This window comes from Prionailurus bengalensis, chromosome B1, assembly GCF_016509475.1.
Source record: "Prionailurus bengalensis isolate Pbe53 chromosome B1, Fcat_Pben_1.1_paternal_pri, whole genome shotgun sequence".
In the NCBI taxonomy this organism is placed as follows: domain Eukaryota; kingdom Metazoa; phylum Chordata; class Mammalia; order Carnivora; family Felidae; genus Prionailurus; species Prionailurus bengalensis.
In genome coordinates this window covers 7,376,421-7,396,830 of record NC_057344.1, presented here as the reverse complement: position 1 = coordinate 7,396,830, position 20,410 = coordinate 7,376,421, and the positions used below count along the sequence as shown (strand labels likewise).

The 20,410-nt window shown below is 39.1% G+C and overlaps 1 protein-coding gene across 4 annotated transcripts in view; it reads left to right on the top strand.

The window, feature by feature from the left end:
- Positions 1-20,410, top strand: part of GPM6A (glycoprotein M6A) — a 356,248-nt gene that overhangs the window by 191,743 nt on the left and 144,095 nt on the right. The window contains exons 1-2 of one of the 4 annotated variants that reach the window (XM_043557782.1): positions 1,659-1,769; positions 3,050-3,108. The exons of 1 other annotated variant lie outside the window; for it this stretch is intronic. In XM_043557782.1, coding sequence (XP_043413717.1) covers positions 3,072-3,108 — 37 coding nt within the window. In that variant the 5' untranslated portion in view covers positions 1,659-1,769; positions 3,050-3,071. Of the gene's footprint in view, positions 1-1,658; positions 1,770-2,520; positions 3,109-20,410 lie in introns of those variants that run through there. 2 more of the 4 variants (XM_043557790.1, XM_043557776.1) reach the window with 2 other exon arrangements.

Sequence of the window (20,410 nt, the reverse complement as noted above, 5' to 3'; positions counted from 1 at the left end):
AAGGCTCATGTAGCATGCTTTAGGATTCATGTAGTTCATCTACAATGTAATGCCAATCATTTCTTTCTTCTAACTAGTGTTCAGATACTTGATTGTTCGAAATGTTTTTAATTCAAATGAGACCAAAATTTTATTTTTTTCTCGTTTATTTTGAGAGAGAGAATGAGTGGGGGAGGGGCAGAGACAGAGAGAGAGAGAGAGAGAGAGAGAGAGAGAATCCCAAGCAGCCTCGGAGCTGTCAGCACAGAGCTTGACTTGGGGCTTGATCCCACAAACAGTGAGATCACAAGCTGAGCCAAAATCAGGAGCCAGACTCTTAACTGACTGAGCCGCCCAGACGCCCTGAGACCAAAATTTCAAAAGACAATTCTACAAACAACAAATGAGCCCGGCAATCACCTGCCCTCAAATAGGGAGAAAAGGAAATAAAGAAATTCATGTTTAGTGGGAACCGAGTTTCCATTTGGGAAAATGAGAACATTCCGGAGATGGATGGTGGTGATGACTGTACCTGATACCATTGCCCTGTGCACTTCTACGTGACTGAGATGGTGTGTTTTATGTTACATGCGTTTTACCACAATAAAAAAGTTGATCTTTGTTCCCTGACGGGTGATGGCCGTAAGGAAGCTGTGTGTGTGTGTGCGGTGGTCTGCTCCTAAAAATCCATTTAGCCTGGATTTGGGGTGGTTCTTCACACATTCAAGGAACCAGAATAAGTCGCAGTTGTCCTCTTTTGTGAACAATTTGAGTGTGAGCAAGTCTATTTGGGAGAAAAAGTTGATCATTCAAAGGAATTTGTTCACCTTCCACAAGGCTTCCAGAAGGGAGAGTCTAGTTACTTTTCCATTCATCTTGCCCAAGGAATACTTTTTCTTTCCCTTTCATTTCTTCTCTTTCTTTCCTACGTGTGGTGGAAAAGAAAGCCATGCGCTGAAAGCTGAGGTTTGAGAATGCTGGTGGCCCTCGTCATGGAACAGAGCGTAGGCTGGGGAAGCGGCTGCCAGCGTCAGAGCTTTCGATGAGAAATCGCCGACGTGGCTTCTAAGACTTCCTTGGTCCCTGAATCTCCCTGGATCTCACTTTTTGTCCTACGTGTAATAGAAAAGTCACCCTTTCCCTATCTGTTTTACAAACGGGTTAATGTGTGTGGATGTGTTTTGTAGATTGTAAACTGCTCTAGGTATGCAAAGTGGCCTTATTATTTGCACTGCTCTTACCATTAATGATTCTTCGCTGAAGACTTGTGCAGCATAAAATGAGGAAAGAAGGTAAATGCGGAGTGAGGCTCCGTTGTGTTTTGACTCTATGCCAGGTTATGTCAGCCCTGGGCTAAGTTGGAGCAGAGACACTGCTGTGATCTGGCTCCTTGATTTCCCTCTTGGTTTCTTTCTTTCGGTCTGTGCCCTGAGCAAGCAGCTCGCTCACAAACCCTTGAATACAGATTGAAATATATTCAGAAGAGATAGGTTTTTTTTATTTATTTGAACCACACTTACCTGTCAGTTCAATTCATTTGAATGGGGAAAATAAATCACAGATGACTTTAGAAGGAGCAAGTCTGAACACTCTTTCCTGAGAAATCGTGAGACATCCAGTGGGATGTTGCACGAGATTTGTCTTGCCTCTAAATAGTTGCTTTTGTAATGATTTCAAAGGAGGCGTGTAACGTGTTACTGACCCACTTTAAAAATATGTGTGAAATACAGGTTATAATGCAAGGAACTTCAACTGTGGATAATTGGGATGTGAATTAGTTTTCATGAAAGGTAAGGAATTAGTTGTGTGTGTGTGTGTGTGTGTGTGTGTGTGTGTGTGTGTCTCCATGTGCTGGCTTATTTGGACATGGAGACAGGGACAGGGATTCTTCTTCATCCTTGATACTCAAGTAAGGCTATATGTGCCCTTGCAAGAGAAACTGTTTATTTTCTCACTATACCTTTTGTGAAGTTGGATTGCGCCCTGTCGCTCAGTGGGCTGAAGTACAAATGCTAATTTATTGCCAGACTGCAGGGCTATGATTTGCATTCCAAATCAGACTGCAGATTCCCATTATAAATTGTTTATCCCGCCGTTCCTGATCTCGAATTTGTTCCTTCTTTTATTGTCCTACTCATTCCCCAATAATGACCCTGGAAGCTATTCCCTTTCAAGAGATTCCCATTTAAAATCAGCAGTTTTCATGGACTAAAGTTACAATAAACTACAAAGACATCAGTAGATTCCTTTTGGAAAACTTCAGTGTTTTTCTCCCTTTCCCTTAAGAATCGTAATGCACTGAAGTACAATAATTGCTTAAAACGTATCCTTCAGGCTTTAAGGTTTATACCGTATTTTTGTATCTTTTTAAATCTGAAAGGTGTGAGCTTATAAAACCTCTGTCAATAATAACCTCTTACAGATAAACCCTGAGATGGTATGATTGCAGCCTTTCTTGCCACTTTAAAATCAAAGTAACTAGATGCTCAAGAGAGGAGAGCAAAGCAAACGCGTTTTCGCATTTTCGCGAGGTATCTGACTGGTGAGAATCAGGCTGCATGCAGCATAAAGAAGCAGCAGGAATCTGGGCTTTCCCACTCTGGTGGCAAAGAGGGGGAATCATGGGTTGGTGGTCTGCTTCATGTTAGGAGGACACCCCTCCATCTGTTCACAGCTCAGCCTCTTTCCAATTTAAAGCCCAGATTTCCATACAAACCTCAATTTCTTTTCCCCATTTTAAATGCAAAGCAAGGCTTGTGAATCACAGAGTCTCTGCTCCTGGGATTCAGACCAAATTTCCCCCCAAAATTCTCAGGCTGTTTGCTTGAATACCTGCTTACAGTGGTACACAATGGGCAGCTTTGAGAAGAAAAATTGATAATCTTCACGGAAGAGTAATTTGAATGAAATTACACTTGACAGTCTGTCTCCAAGCAAACAAGAGGCGCGAGGGAGCCTTTGCTAAGCTCCCAGGACTTGCCCAAGCCACTGCTGTGGGAGCTTCCCAGGGAAAAAAAATCACCAGTTTCTCCAACATCTAATTGAGCTTTTGATTAATTCCGTGTACCAGATTCTACTGAAGAAAGGTAGCCATGGAAGAGAATATGGAAGAGGGACAGACACAAAAAGGTACTGTGCTAAAAAGGGTTTGTTTGTAACTAAGTAATTATTTTGCAGTTTCCTTGTTTGCTTTAGACACTTGCCAGTGGGGCTAATGAATGTTTCTCTCTTGGAAGGCATTTGTGTGTGTGTGTGTGTGTGTGTGTGTGTGTGTGTGTGTGTGTTTCCCTTTTAGTCCGTAATGTCTGGCTTGAATGTTGTCATTATTTGCAAATCTTTCAGATCTCAGTGTCCAGATGCAAAGTCGAATTTGGTGATAAGAGCATTGCGGTATTGTTGCGAACTCTTCCTTAGACCAGTCTTTGTTAACCTTCCTTTATTTCATGCTTTCACGCTTGTCAAGCTGGGTCAAGGGACTCCTGGCGTGAGCCACAGACGCAATATTAGGACCTAGTTGTCGCTAAAAATCTGATGATGTAACCATTATCGATACCTTTGAATGGACATCTGATAGAACAAAGACCAGGCGTATATTTATTCTGTTTTGGTTCGGGCATCTTCTTAACAAGATCTTTTTTTTTTCTTTGCGTGGTTGCAGTTTGGTTTTAATGTAGACGGAGCAGAGGTTCATACAGTGAATAGTGAGTGATGTTAAGGTTTTCCTTTCTTATGGAGTTGACCATAACCCACTTCTGAGTAATAAATGTCAAGGGTATTTTCTGATCCGTTTTTTAAGCCTGTGTAGGCGTCTCTGCTGTTTAAGTGAAATTGCCATTTTTATAGGTTAACAATAGCCGAATATTGACAATTTCAAATGATTCAGACACTCTGGAATGTGTGTGTGTGTGTGTGTGTGTGTGTGTGTGTGCGCGTGAGCGTGTGCACGCGCACCAAGCGGCAGCTCTGGAGGGAAGTGTAGGTGTATCTCAGGATCAGAGCATTTTCTCTCATGTCTGTTCTCAGGCTTATGTAATGTTGTACAAAATGCTGTTGTGTTCTTAGGATGGAAACAGTGACACAGGTAATATACATAAAGGCAATATTTAAGAGTAGTGCTGAAATATAGCGATCATATTTGCTCTTGAATGTATGTAAATGCATTATTTTAGAAAACCATATTTTACATGATAAAACAGATAGTTTGGAAGCATAGTACAGTTTTTCATTATTTTGAGCCATTCAGCTTTGCTGAGTCTTGAAGCACACACGTACACACACACACACACACACACACACACCCAAACACTCACATATACATAATCAGAGACTGTTGACATCACATATATAAAGGTTTTATATAAGCAACAGGAAGGTAATACATAAGCCAATGTCCAAATTTTAGTCATTAGCACATTTGTTAATGATACTCTCCAAGGAAACACAATAATCTACCTGGGTGTCATGCGATCTAGTTCTTAAAAAAAACAAAAACAACCCTCAGCTACCTTTATTGTATGAACAAATAGCTTAAGTGCTCATTGGAGATTTGAAATGGCAAATTTTCATGGTGATTTTCACCCTTTAAAGGTATCTCAATTGACTACTTTGGGAATAGATTTTCTTAATATTTTTATAGCACATAAGGGGATTGCTTCTTGGCCAGTTAATTTGTTGAAGGAAAAATAAGGTGATAATTTTCACATAGAGAAGTGATATTCATTACACTAAATAAAATCTTGAGATAATTCACGGGTTGTGGTAACAGGTTGAAAATGTCTGGGCAAGCCTTGGTAGATATGGGAACCAAGAAAAATGATGTCATCAGTTATGTTTTTCCCAGGTAACACTGAAAATCTTTCCTTCCTGGGGATGGAAGCAGCAGGGATGTGATGAGGAACAAACATCCCGTCGCAGTGGGTTTTTTTCTTTATCATTAAGGTGTGCATGTTTAGATTAGGAACGGTAGTGGAAAATCATCTTTTAAAAATGAAAAGAATAGGTTGTATGATGGTCTGTAAGTATGTAAGGATACATAAGTAAAATACTCATAATTAAGCTTTTTTTATTAATTGAGAAAGATGATTTAACTCTTCATTCCTGTTTTCTGTTGCTTTCAACTCTGCCTATGACCCTTTTTCTATGTAAGTTTGCTTTTAGAAAGTTACATTTGAATATAAATGCTCTCTGTACCTGTGCAGGGGTCAGGGAACAATGTACATTTTGAGAGGATCTAAGTTGGAAAGCTACTTGGCAAGCAGATTAATCGTAAGAGATTTTTCAAGAGTTGAGATGGGCAGATTTAGTGATCCATCTACTTTAAAGGAGAGCAACAGTTTGCATCAACTCTCATCCTGTTTTTCTTAAATTGCGCAGAATTTTCTTAAGCAATAATTCAGGTATCACAGAATTCTCTTCTGTTTGAAAGATGCCCTCCTGTCCCTTCTTACAATTTCAATCTATTTTTCCCTGTTACAAATTAGAAAGACTTCAGTTCATGTCAGTATTGACCCATGTCAGCTTCCAAATTCAACTACAGTATGAAATGGAAGCCAGTGGTTCCATAAACATATTTGAAAAGATAATATAGTTGATGCTTGGAAGATATTCTTCCATAAGAAATGGACTTTTCTTCATAATGAGATCTCCCTTCCCCACTTAATCTGTAAAAGGCAATTGAAAGTAGCCCTAATACTTACCCTAATTTAACCATATATGTTCAGCCTGGAAGAAACCATATATGTTCAACCATATATGATTTAGAAGTATGGGGTTTAACCATGTATGTTCAGCCTGGAAGAGAGCACGATTTAGAAGTGGAGGTGACCGGGTGACCTCACAGTCAATTCTGCTCAACGCCTTGGCGTGAAACTGAAATGGGTTCACTAATCTGTTGCTGCACCCATTTCTGCCACCGTCCCAAAAGGCGAGCATCTCATTGTACTGAGTGGGAAGCTAGTGCTTTAGGAAACATGTCTTTTTTGTAAAACATGCCCTGTACGTGAAAGCCCGTTATTTTATCTTGGGTTCAACCAAAGCAACAGTATTCTGGTATTGGAGAAAAAAAGAGAAAAGGGAGAGAAGCTGTTTTGAACTTGGCCCTTAGGTACAGCCATAACAGACCTAGCATCCCTGTTGTCAAAACTTGGGACACATGGTCATCAAATCATGGCAACAGTGGTTTCAGTTACTGTAGAGGGATTGAGCCAAGTGCATGAAGAGAGTTTTACACAGATTTAAAAGGTATACGTTTATGACTTCTCGACATGCAGCCATGTCTGGAACATTTCGCTCAATCCTATGGGAAAACACATAAATGATTTAAGTGTGTCTGATCATTAGTGACTTAGTGAATGTGTGTTCCAGTGGCCAGACAAGTGGGTGACCATTACTTTACAGACAACCGCAGTGAACAAGTTACTGAATTAGGAGGAGGTCAGAGCTGATGAATTAATGATTAGAAGAAATGATGACATTACACGGACACGAAAAGAAAACAGCAATGAACATGAAGAGCTAGCAAGTGGGAATCTTCATAAATTGGCTGAACGGGTCCAAATACCCAGAAATTGATTGATTTAATTTCTGAACATGAACATCATATGAAACAAAACCTCAAAATTAACATGTAGTGTACCAGAAATGTTTGATCAACTCCAAAGATAATGGCTACGGCGTTACTCGGCATGTTTTTCTAGTATAATTAGCAGTATATGAATCTCTTTGTCAACTTCTTGAGTTCAGCGGAGGCAACCACAGCCTCTGCCCCAACAGTGATGCCTGACGTACCCTGTCCTCGAAGGAATCAGTCCTTGGTGATCCTCGGGGACTACGTCACCAGAGGAAGGAGAAGCTCAAACTCATGTGACAAGGCACAGTTTACCATCTGCACACCGATCACATGGCTGTTGTTTGGGGGCCATCGTTCATCTTTAGCCGAACACACGTGCACGTGCCCCAGTTCAGCATATCCTTAACTTGTTAAAACCAAAAAGAGTATCTGGATGAAAGGGCAGTACACAGGTTAATTTATTTTTTTTCTCTTGCTGTCTTAACGTTTGTCTCATAATGAATACTGTACAATTATAGTTGACATGTCTACTCATAATTATATACTTTTTATTTTACATTCTACATTTCGACATGCATTACTATTAGGAAGTCTGTGCCCAAAAGCATGTATGAGATATTTATGGGCTGACTGAAATTCTTCTCGAAAATTTTTTTGATTAGGGTTAGTTTTGCCTTTGAGGGATGACTTTGCAGCCTAACCCTTCTTTAGTCAGACGTCATCCCTCAAGAAAAGACACCACGTAGTAAGTGAAAAGGGAGGTCCTTTTGGCTCTATGACGAAAGAGGATGTTGGACAACTTAAATTGCCCAGTGATTTCAGTGCCAGATAGTGGCCTAAGGACTTCACATAAATTAACTCATTGACTCTTCACAATGACCTTAAGTGGTACTAATACTGAGGAAACTAAAAATCAAATAGGTTAATTAACTCGACCAAAGTCACATAGTAGCAAGGAGTAGAGACAGACTGAGACCACGCCCTATGCTGTGCTAGATATCAATAATGGTCTTTCTACCACACCTTTTTTTTTTTTAATTTTTTTTTAACGTTTATTTATTTTTGAGACAGAGAGAGACAGAGCATGAACGGGGGAGGGTCACAGAGAGAGGGAGACACAGAATCTGAAACAGGCTCCAGGCTCTGAGCTGTCAGCACAGAGCCCGATGCAGGGCTCAAACCCTCGGACCGTGAGATCATGACCTGAGCCGAAGTCGGACGCTTAACCGACCGAGCCACCCAGGCGCCCCTACCACACCTTTTTTTAAGTGCTGTGCTTAAACCACACACTTCTACTACACTAATGAGCTTGCTCTGTAATGTCTGGCCATGTTCATTATCACCCATTGTGGCCTTTTTGGCTAGATGTGGACAGCTTTGCAAGTGCAACCAGTCCCTAGGTGAGCCAACAATATGTGACCTGTGAGTCTTGATTCAAAAAAGATGAGCTGGGTCAGTGGGACTCTTCTCTTGACAATTGAGAAAAAAAATGATCCTTTTCGTTTTGTTTGCTTGTTTGTTTAGAGAGAGACTGTGAGTGGGGAGAAGGGAGAGGGGGAGAGAGAGAGAGAGAGAGAGAGAGAGAGAGAATCTTAAGCGGGTTTAATCCTCACTAAACTTGGAACCCGACTTGGGGTTAGATCCCACGACCCTGGAATCATGACCTGAGCCAAAATCAAGAGTCCGATGCTCAACCTTACTGAGCCACCCGGGTACCTCAAGAATAAGTGATTCTTGATGTGCCCTGAAGATCTCTTCATTCCGCCAAATATCTTTACAGTGATTGAGCTGACATCCCTCAGCTAATCTGAGTGAATCTCTGTCCTTTGCAATCAAAGACCTCTAAATAAAACAAATGAGCAGATCCTTTTAGGAATCTTATGGAAAGAAGTTCAATGTTAAGAAATATTCCCTGACTTTAACCTACCAAGTGACAGGTGAACCAAATGTATACTTACTATATACTTGAATCTCAACGTGAAACTACTCTTTAACATCCTAGATAATTCTGAGGTTTTCCTTCACCATTCATTTTTTACAGTGAATAATTAGTTCAACTTAAAACCACGACCTACCAGTAAACAACTATTGGTAGTAAAATATTTTGAGAACCAAGGAAACCAAAGAACCCAGAATGAGTCAAAGTGTCTGCTTTGTTAATAGACTTGGAATCTTTAATAGTATTCCATTGAAATCCACAAGACAGTGGCTAGGCAAATAACAATCACAATATCAAAAACCTTTGAATAGTCATTTAAATGGAAGAATTAACTAGCCTGGTTTTGCATCTTGGATGTTGGCTACTTACAGATCCATGAAAAAATGAATTTGTCTTGTCTTCCTCCAAGTGGACTTCATCTCAACAAATATTTGGCTGCCATCTTGATATTTAAATAACAGAGCTACAAGAAACTGGGACATTCAGATTTTATAAAGTGTATGGGAGAAATCTGTCCTGTGAGTTGACAGCTGTGTTTTTACTGGCGGTGAATACTGGAGTCTAAGAAATTATCCTCCTGGTGTTATCAAATGTAGTCCAAAGACGCTTGTCAGTGGAGAGAGTTAGGTACATTTGTCATAAAAAGTGATATCCCCAGAGCTTCTGCTTTGCTCTGATTATTATGACTTCTTTGGTTCCGATAAAATATTTTGGAGTTGTGTCATCTTACATTTTCTTTGGATCAGTTGCTGATTATGTTTTTTATAACCGTGGTGCTATTCGTCTCAGAGATCCAAAATCCTCAGTAAAACATGTGCCAACATCTTAGTAAGATAAATGATGCATATTAGGGTTTTCTTTTCTTTTTTTTTTTTTACATTATCATTAGAATGAGTATGTTCACCTTTTTAAAACAAAAGCTCTTGATACAGTTACTTCATTTTCTCCCTGAATTGAAACTTAATCTTACACATTTAAGGAGACCAAGTGAGAAGTCCAGTGTAGTAGATTGAGATATTGATACAGAATGTACTTGAGTGATGACTTCAAAATGGGTCTTAGAAATTATTTCTTAATTAGTCCAGAAGGCAAATGGCTTGTGTGGGATTCATAGAATTCAGAGGATAACTGCTAGTTTGTCAGTTTTGGCTTCCATTTTCCTCTGAACATCTACCCCTCCCCACTATGCAAAATGTTTGACAGTTTTCTTTTTCATATATCGAAGACAGACTGCCTGGCTTCTTTTCAAAATCCTTTTGGATACCATCCATACTCACAGGTGGCACAGCTGTGGATTAGCTGACATGATGAAAATAATTCATGGTTTCCCCATGTGCTCTCTAGTCAAGTTGTGACCATTGTCTTGGATATTCTTAATCCGAAAGAAACTTTATTCTTTGAAAAAGAATGGAAAATAAAAGGAAAGAAAAACAGAAGATAGCTGATTTGTTTCTCTCAAATTGTGAATGGGAAATTTAACTTTAGCTCCAGATAAAAGCCAGTCGCGAATTGGGGTGGGTTGTAGAGCACATTGGGGAGTTAAGTGATGATAGGAGCAAAGCTGAGGTCAGAGGGAAAAGGGAGGATGACTCTTGACTTTTAAATGATGTGTGTTCCTCAAGTCTTAAGGTGGAAGAACACGTTCGAACGTTACTGCTGGGTACAATCAGAATAATTTCCAAAAGAAAGACATTTTGGCATGTAGTTTAAATCACGTAATGTTTTCGGACCTAAATTTCTATCATATGAGAAATGGTAATCTTTTAGGATACCTACCTCTACAAAAGAGAGCAATTTGATGGAGTCTAGCCCTGAGAATGACGCTAGGAACGTAAAAAACATGCATGGCCTCTGATTTTGGAGCATGCATACTTTTTATTCTCTAGCAAAAATGAATCAGTTGAGAAATTTTGCTAATTATCATTTCTCACTAATAGAAATTTCAGTGTTTTGCCAAATGCTTTCTTTTTCTTTTAGTGTAATTGATTTCTTTCACTAGAAAGGTTCTTTGAATGATATATTAGCTATTTTTTAATAATATAAAATTTGGAAGGAAAACTTTTAATTGCTTATATTCCTTTATTGTTATGTGATGAGAAATATTATTTTCTTGTAAATAATTCAAACAAAGAAATAATACATGGCCAAATCCCTTTCCCCAAAACCTTAGCCTCTTTTTTTTTAGTTTTTGAGACATGTCTCCCATTTCCTACAATACTAGATATTTCATTTTTAATAGTCTGTGCCATATCAATTTTGCACTTCGATTTAGTGATTGCACATCTGAAACGTAGCTGTTTTTACTAACATGGTTTATATTTTATGGAAAAATAGTATATAGTAGCTAATACTTAATGATCCAGGCACTGTCTTCAGCATTTCATATTGAGTATCTAGTATCAGTATGAATTAATACATTTTGATTGTGGTTTTCTTGTCAATTTCCAATGCTTTTTGACTTTCTAGACACACTCTTTCATCAATGGCTATTTAGTTCAAACTCAGCTCTACAAGGAAAAAGAAGAAAACCTCATACAAATATCCAGAGAATAAGGAGGATTTTAATGAAATGAGATAGTGTTAATTTCATCTTTGAGAAAGAATGGTTCTAGTTAGAAACACTATTTTTTTTCCATAATAATAGCATTCAAATGCAAATTTTGGAATTTTAGACTGGGAAATTCTTTCTTAATGGTAGGAAAGAATTGTATTCATTTTTGTTAAAACACCATCAAGTATTTTGCAAGCAGAACTGATTTTAAAAAAATACAGGCTTGAGCATTATCCGAGCAATGGAACTCGGAGACATGACGTTGAGCGTGGGTTGTCCATTAAAACCAACCTCAGGGTTTGAGAAGTTCTTTTAAAACATTTGTATATTTGTTTTGAGAGAAAGAGCATGAGCAGGGGAGGGACAGAGAGAGAGGGAATCCCAAGCGTGTTCCACACCACCCAACACGGGGTGTGATCTCACAAACCATGAGATGATGATCTGAGCGGAAATCAAGAGTCAGATGCTTAACGGAGTCACCCAGGCGCCCCGAGGCGCCAGAAAAGTTCTGATTGTCTTAAGTGATATCCATATTTCACCAAACCCAGATTCATTTATAGTTTGTTATACTTCAGAGATTTTATTGTGGATTTTCATCAACTTTTTAAAAATCTCATCCTTTTACAGTATAAGATGACAGCGGCTGCTACTTTTACAGAATAACTGGAGCTAAAACATTTTTAAATTGCTTTATTCAACCACCCGCATAGAAAATTGCAATTAAGTTATAAGATGTAGAGTTCGGAAACAATACAGTAAGATTCTCTTTATAAAGATCAGACATGTAGAAAAGCCAGCAGTTTTTGTAGCCAGTCGAAAGAATTGATTGGCCAGTTAACGTGTGGGTTCCGCCATCAAATGACTTGTTACAGCCCTCTTACTTTCACCTCTAACTCGCTTTCTTTGTAACTCAGTCTGTCTTAGTCCTGGTTTTTCCAAAACCCTTATTTTTTGAGAATTCATTTTCTCTGCCATTATCTTTGGGCTTGGCGGGTTTAATGTGCGTTTTAGATGAAATAGTGACTAGGTAGACATTCCTGTCATCATATCTGCAGCATTGTAAGAGTCTACTAAATTCAGATCTGTCTCCCTGTCTCCTTTCCTCTCTTCCATAACACATTGTGACCATTTAAAACATAACTAAGCCACTTCCCTTGAGGCAGAGACTCAGTTCCAAAAGTTAAAGGATGTTATGGGTTTAATCACTTGTTTGAACTGTTGGAACAATTACCTTCTGAAAGTTTGTTTAGCATTTAATGAAGGGCTTCTCTTATCGTTTATTTTTTTATGTACTATATGTTACACCCATCTCCCTTTCCGAAGTACAAATCCCATAAGGGATGGATTTTACCTTGTTCTTGAACCCAACTGGCAAGTTTCTCTGAATACAATCCCATTCATACCTGATGGATGATGACGGTGGTCATGGTGGTAATGGTGACGTTGGTGATGGTGATGATGACAGTGATCGTGATGATGGTGATGATCATGATAAGGAAGGTGATGGTGATGATGATGATAGTGGTGGTGATGGTGATGGAGACTAGGAGAAGAGGAAAAGAAGGATGGAGAGGGAAGAAAGAGGAGGAAGAAGAGAAAGAAGAAAAAGATGAAGTCAACTGTTCAGGTTAAACGAAGGGTGAAACTCTTTTCTAAATAAAAAGAGATCTTTCAGAACAGCTAAATCTAATTTGAAAAAATGCTGTCACGACTCCATTTCATGTCCTTAGATTTGAATTTAAAAAAACCTTTTTTTTTTACCTGAAATACAGTTTGATAGCCGCCTTCATGAAAATGAATAGATTTTCGTTTTTATTATTAAAGAGTCCACATATATATTGCATTACAATTCCAGCAATTAAGTGAAATATATGGAACTGTCAAGTTCAGTAGGTGGATCCTGAAGCCTGGAAAGTCATGTCTCACAACATTTTATAAGATGCTAATAAAGAAAATATAGCATAGGTGTATTTAAACTCGCTGACACTAAGCTCATTGTGTTCGTTAGGCAGCGTTAATCAAAGAAAACAAACCTGTGGAAGAAATAACAGTTTAAAATCATTGAGGACAATTTAATAAGATAAGGCCTTTCTGAAGCTCTATCCAGCTGGTCCATATTCGAGATCGTAGCTTTAAAGACCAGCGTGTCAATGACTAGCGTTTCCCTTTACCATCTTTTATGGTTTCAGTTTTCATATTTTTATCAGTATACAGTCTTAAACCGTTGCCTGGCAGTGTGGTTGTGACCAGGCCACAGTCTGAAAGCTCGAGTCACTGGTACGTGAGGAGTATTTATCACAACATTTACCGGATCATCTTTCTCTCCCTGAGGAGAAAAAATTTGGCGTACTAATTTTTTGGTATACTAACCACTAATTTATGCTTTGGGATAAACACGTGATACCATTATTTGGCGAAATTGAGAGTGAGTTCTTCCTGAGCTTCTAAAATCGTGTCATGTTTTATATGCCAGCTATGTGGCCCGGCCAAAAAGTATAGTCTCTGGGAAAGATTCATTACAGCGATTTGCTGCAACACTTGATAAAATTTAATCAGCAAAGAGGTGGCAAGCACTTACTGTTGACATTGGTCTCTACACCACAGAAGACTTAGGAGCTTCAGATGAATGACATATGACGTTCTTTCGTAATGATGTTTGGTAATGGCATCTGCATATCAAGGGTGGCTGCCATTTTTGCATGAACGTCAAAAAATTTTTACTCATTGTTTCTGGTAAATTAGAGGGAAATTTTGTATCACATTCATGGTTCTGTCATCATTACAATATGTGGCCGCAGCTCCAATACTTTATTTTTTTTCTTTTCAAATTTCGCAGTGATGAAAGGCAACAGCATTATGGGTGTCAAGGTCTCTTGAGGCAACTGGATGTCCAGATGCCTCTCTGCCACCAAGCATTGCATACGTTTTAAAATATTAAAAATACAGAGTATGTTTTTAAATCTAATATGCTCTATTTAAAAAGCAAATCAACTTCCAGGGTGCCTGGGTGGCTCACTAAGTTAAGCGTCTGACTTCAGCTCTGGTCACGATCTCACAGTTCATGGCTTTGAGCCCCGTGTCGGACTCAATGCTGATAGCTCACAGCCTGGAGCCTGCTTCGGATTCCGTGTCTCCCTCTGCCTCTGCCCTTCCCCTCCTCGACCTCTGTCTCTCTCTCAAAAATAAATAAATATTAAAAAAAAATCAACTTCACTGGCTGCTCCATTCCATCTGTATCAGATTCCCAGTGCATCTCCTCCTATATATTGTGATAACCACTTTGCTTCAGCCTTAGGTACTACAAGAATTATTTTTTTTAATGTTTCTTTAATTTTGTTTTGAGAGAGAGCATGAACGGGACAGAGGAAGAGGGAGAGAGGGAATCTTAAGCAGACTCCACACCCGTGTGGAGCCCATTGTGGGATCATGACCTGAGCAGAAATCAAGAGTTGGACTCTTAACCAGCCAAGCCACCCAGGAGCCCCTAAAAGAATTATTTTTAAATGCACTGGTTGATTTGGCTTACTTGACTGTATTATAGATGTATTAAGTTGAACTGTGTCAAATTGCTAATATTAGACAATTTTCATGTGCAGAAAAACCAGGTACTTTAATATATCTATACTCTTAGCATATACATTTATGAAACTTTTTAAATGTGCTCATCATTTCTATTGAGAAAATACAAAATAATACGATACGGAACTATTAAGATTTGTATATTTACATTAAGTATCGTTAAACTTATCAAACTTCCTCCAATTTCTTTATGACCTCATTAATTTGTTGTGTTTTTTTCCCTTTTAACAAAAATTGGCAAAATGTTTGGAGTTTTTTTGTTTGATGCACTTATATATAATGGGAAAGCTAACATTTTTCTCATTTTTGAGGTCATCCAATCTGAAAGTTTGGTCATTTGGGGGCTTCCTAAACGTAGTACTAAATTAATATCTGTGGTTTTTTTCTGCCTGTCTCAGAGTGGACAGTATGACCTTTCATCTAGAAAGTAGAATATTTGCTTTGTTCCTCCCTGGATAAAATAGCACTCCCCAAATCATTTGCCATCTATGTGGCATGATCCAAAGGAATCTCATCTCCCACAAGCTGAGAATATCACTCTGCCACGAGCAGTTCTTACTTACATCATCCGAGACAGGTTTGCCAGGCTGTTTGTGGTCTTTGAGGGGCAAAGACTTACATACCATTTCAATGTGGAATGTAACCCAGACATTAAATCGAACTATTACCTTTTGGGTTATTTTGATGTCTTATTGCGCAAGATAAAGAGCCTTCATTGAAAGGGTCTTCTAATCTGTGTTTTAGAAATAGAGTGATGCCACAGTTTAGGCTTTGGAGTGGAAAGTAATTCAGGACAGCACCAAAGAACCCTGAAATGCCCATTACTTTATGTAGATGCACAGTTTCACCTGTTAGTTTTTTTAAGTGTGGGTGTGAGGGGGGAAGATAGGAATGGATGGGAAAGAATTAGGGTGGACTAAATTGTTTTATTTTTTATTTTGGGGCTAAATTGTTTTACAGCAGTTTTGGCCCAGAGTGGGGAGACTCCCACCCCTGATTTAGATGAACTCCATTCAGTACAATTAATATGAACCTCATATTACCAAGAATTGGACTTACATTTGGTTAGCATACACTGATTAAGTAAAGCAATTTATTTCTCCAGCCCACAGTTTGGGTTAGATTTGCTACATGGGTAACTTTATTTATGTTGTATTTTATGTATTCCTATTTATGTTCCATTCTGTAATGTCTCAAAGAAGATTCCTCTTCAGTTTCTGCAACAATGTTTAATCATCTGTCACAAATGACACAGTTATTGGAATCATTTCATGACGTCTTGACCACTTAGAAGTCTGTGTAATTTTTTAAAAAATTTTTTAGACTTTTTTTTAATGTTTATTTTTGAGAGACAGAGACAGAGCTTGAGTGGGGGAGGGGCAGGGAGAGAGGGAGACCTGAATCTGAAACAGGCTCCAGGCTCTGAGCTGTCAGCACAGAGCCCGACGCAGGGCTTGAACTCATGAATTGTGAGATCATGACCTGAACTGAAGTCGGACGCTTAACCAACTGAGCCACCCAGGTGCCCTTATATAGTTTTTTTTTTTTTTAATTGTACTCTTAAAACTGGTCATGTTATTTGAAACAAAAAATTTTTAATATTTTTTGAAAACTTATTATCAAAAATCCGTCCTGCTTAAGAAACCATAACAAGTGGGATGAAAAGAAGAACTGAATCTGAAAATATTTGAATCATGTGCTTATCAAAAGAGTTTTGTATATGCCTTTTGTCTAAGGGCTTTTTATTTGTTTGTTTTTGAAACTGTGTCCTATTTCTGTGATGACAAATAGAAGTCTTCTGGAGGTGTCTGTTGGACCTCAGCCCTCTCCCTCACTACAGTATTAACATTTTTACTTTTGTGTACAAGGAAATCCATATTATCTCTAGTCCTTGTATGTTTTACTTTGTTGCATTTGTGTCACTCTTTGTTTTGAGTTGAGTTTCCGATGCTGTTCTCAAAAATTGAGTCTTAGGTTCATGGAAATGCCCGGTGGTGTGTGGGGGGAAGGGAACAAGAAGGAGTGTGACCTCATGGGAGAGGTCACGGAATGAAATTGCCCAGAAAGGACAGTGGCCCACAGTCAGAAACTAAAAAAATGGATATATGCTTTGGTCAAGCAGAAATGATTTCTAATTCAGAAGAGGGCTGGTGGCTGGAAGAGTCTAGAAAGGAGAGTGACCGGAGCTCCCTGGGACAGCTGAGGAGAGAGAAGCCTGGCCTCTGCCTTACGATGTCAAAGGGCAGGAAATCAGACAGGGTTAGAGGGCAGGGTTGGGAAAGAATAATGTTTCCCGTTTTGCAAAATGAAAAAAAAAAAAAAAGAAAAAAAAAGAAAGAAAGGAGATGTTATTACATATCAGGCCCCTGAAATCTGTGAACTCTCTGCTCATAAGTAGCCCCTGGCAAGGATTTCCAATTTCCTTCAGTTTCTTTTATGTGAAATACAGCTGAGGATTTGCCAGACAAAAATTGAATACCTCTTTTGGAGCCGTGTAAAAAATGCATTTTATATTTCCCTTGGTGAAATTGTTTCCTGAGGAAATTCGCTATTTTCTAAGGAGAAAATGTAGGCCACAAAGAGAAAAAAAAAAAAAAATTCTTCCATTTCAACTGTGTGCTGCATTTGCTCCGATGAAGAATTGACTCCAGTTTAGGAGATGAATAGAAATGACACACTGGAGAAGAGTAGCCAAAAAAAACAAAAACAAAAACCCGTCTGTGTCAATGAAAGAGGTAAGTTGCCTCCACCCCCTCTACCAAAAAATAATTTTAAAGACTCTCTGCGTTGTTTGTAAATTTTCGGGAAGGCAATACGTGGTCAGTCTGCAAGGAAGATGGCCGACACTCAGCACGTTGCTCTGTGAAACCCAGCTGAGCTCACGCTTTCCCAGTCGGCGGCCAAGCGCTTGTGTCGTGCCGTGTAGCCGCAGCAGCACGACGCACCGAGATGCGGACCCAGCCTGTGTGACCAGATCACAAATGTGGTGGAGTGCTGTGGCAACATTTGGTGTAAAGACAAACCTACTGCCAAGTGTAGACAACCGAGCTTCCTCAATGGTTGTTAAACAACGTGCCAACAACCTTTGTTGCTAAGGGGATGACTTGGCCTTAAATTGTTAGAAATGAAAGCCTTAGAAGAATGGTGTCTCTGTGAGTGACACAAGTTGTGTGTCTTGGGTGTCTCTGTGAGTGACACAAGTTGTGTGTCTTGGGTGTCTCTGTGAGTGACACAAGTTGTGTGTCTTGGGTGTCTCTGTGAGTGACACAAGTTGTGTGTCTTGGGTGTCTCTGTGAGTGACACAAGTTGTGTGTCTTGGGTGTCTCTGTGAGTGACACAAGTTGTGTGTCTTGGGTGTCTCTGTGAGTGACACAAGTTGTGTGTCTTGGGTGTCTCTGTGAGTGACACAAGTTGTGTGTCTTGGGTGTCTCTGTGAGTGACACAAGTTGTGGCAGTGCTTACGCTCGGGTTTGCCTGGGTACCATCTCTTTTAGGTGTGTTGAAGCCTAGACTGCTGTCCCTCCTTCTACTTCTGATGTTAGATTCTGATTCAGTAGGTCTGAGGTGGGGCCCAAGAATCTGCATTTCAAACGCTCTCCCCAGCTTGACTACAGTTGCAAATCCCGGGACCACACATAGAGGGCCACTGGGCTAGTAGATGACCCTCTCCTGGTTTTACTGTGTAAAATTCAATGGCGAGTTTCCCAACTGAGATGTAGAATGTACACATCAAAATAAGGGTATTACGGACTTGAAATCCGAAGCCTGAGAGGAAAAGCGTAGTCAGAGATGGCAGTCATTTAAAATGAGAACTTTCTGGATAATAACCCCCAAATTTCGCTTTTGAAAATCAAAAGGACTTTTGAAATCTATGATCATGTGCGTAAGCTCTTGATTACTTCAAAAAGGGGTCTGAAATGTGCAGTGATACACAGCCTCCCATCTGGATGATTCAGTAGATACAGGAGAAAATTATAATCATGGGATGACAGGGAAATGTGATTGAGATAGGAAACTTAGAGTTACTGAAAATGCTAACGCATGTAACAATAAAACAGTTAGGCATTCAGTGTACATGGGACCTCAGTTGTTTAGGGGGAGGGTCTGAACATTGATTCTGTGTCACACTGGACTGTCATGAACTGTTGCTGGTGTTAATACCATTGTTAGTATCACTAGCTAAGGAACAAACATCTTAAATAAATTTTATGTCGGAGATCATGAAAGATCCAGTGAAGGTCACCTGTAGGTTATAAATATTATAACTAGTTATAGTATTATAACTAGGACCATAGGTCCTAGGTCCTATGCCTAGGACCATAAAAACTAGGCATTTTTTATTTACAGATTAAAGTAAGTATAAAAAAAAGCGTGACTGTTGGGGTGCCTGGGTGGCTCAGTCAGTTAAGCGTCGCTCAGGTCATGATCTCACGGTTTGTGGGTTTGAGCCCCGCATCAGGCTCTGTGCTGACAGCTCGGAGACTGGAGCCTGCTTCACATTCTGTGTCTCCCTCTCTCTCTGACCCTCTCCTGTTCATGATCTATCTCTCAAAAATAAATAAATGTTTAAAAAGTTTAAAAAAAAAGATTGTAAAAAAAAGTGAGACTGTTGAGATTCCAGTTGTTAGCATGTGTCATACACTTATTTGATTTTTACATTTCTCTGCTAAAATGTACATAAATTATCTGGAAGAAATAACTGAGCATTTTTTGCACACTGAAATGGAATACGATACCAGATTAGTTAATTTTTCTAGAGAAAAGAGCCCTCAAGAACCTGAGGTAATCGTTTTCCCTTGAAAAAAATGAAGACATAGGCTTAACACGCACAAAACACAGCTTGGGACTTTATAGAAATTGGTGAAATTTTTGTTTTGATCAGAATGACTTTCAAAGTGAGGTCAGTATGCACTGGGGAAGAAAATGCCTCTGGGAACTTATTATATGTTCATTAGCTCGAAAGCAAACCAGCAAACAGCCGAAGACTATGCCTTCCTCTCAGGATGGCCCCTACGAATGATACCTCACTACTTACTACAGGATTCCCAGATGTTAACGTCACTGTGGAATTATGATCTGTTTTTGGTAAACACAACAGAAAAGGTGTGTGAATACAGTAGAATGGGGAAAATGGCTTATATTCTAGCTCCTCCATATTGACAGAGAAAATCATAAACTGCCAGAGGGAAGGTAGTGGAAACAACCAGAACAATTCACTGTGGGTTCCAGTCCCAGCTCTGCCACATGCTGGCCATATTTTTGGTCAGGTAACTAAATTCTGATCTAGACACTAAATTTTATCATCTATACCATAGGCAAAATAATCTATATGTTTTTATCATCTCTACAATAGGCAAAATAATCTATGTGTTGGGATTGATATATTATGAAATAAGATAATTTTATTAATTATCTACATGATTGGCACTGGTTGGTAAATTGTAGATGTAAAATGGGTTTTTATTCATCTTTTAGAATATACTATTATTTTCACTTGTGTTGTATTGCCTCCTTGTCCATGCTAAAAGCCATCTGAAATTTACAAAGTTTTGTCATTACACATAGATAATTATTTTAGGATGACTATGTGCCAGCCACTCTTCTAAGTGTCACTGAACGAGGCCAGCTGGATAATGGGTCTTTTGATGTGAAAGTGGAGACAGGCTGAGACCTAGACAACATCCAGACGTAAATAAACAGATAAGTAAGAACACATCAGCGATATGCTTACAAGAGAAAGAGACTAACGTGTTGAGAAGTGACAGGATTGTACCTGAGCGATTGGCAGTGGCTG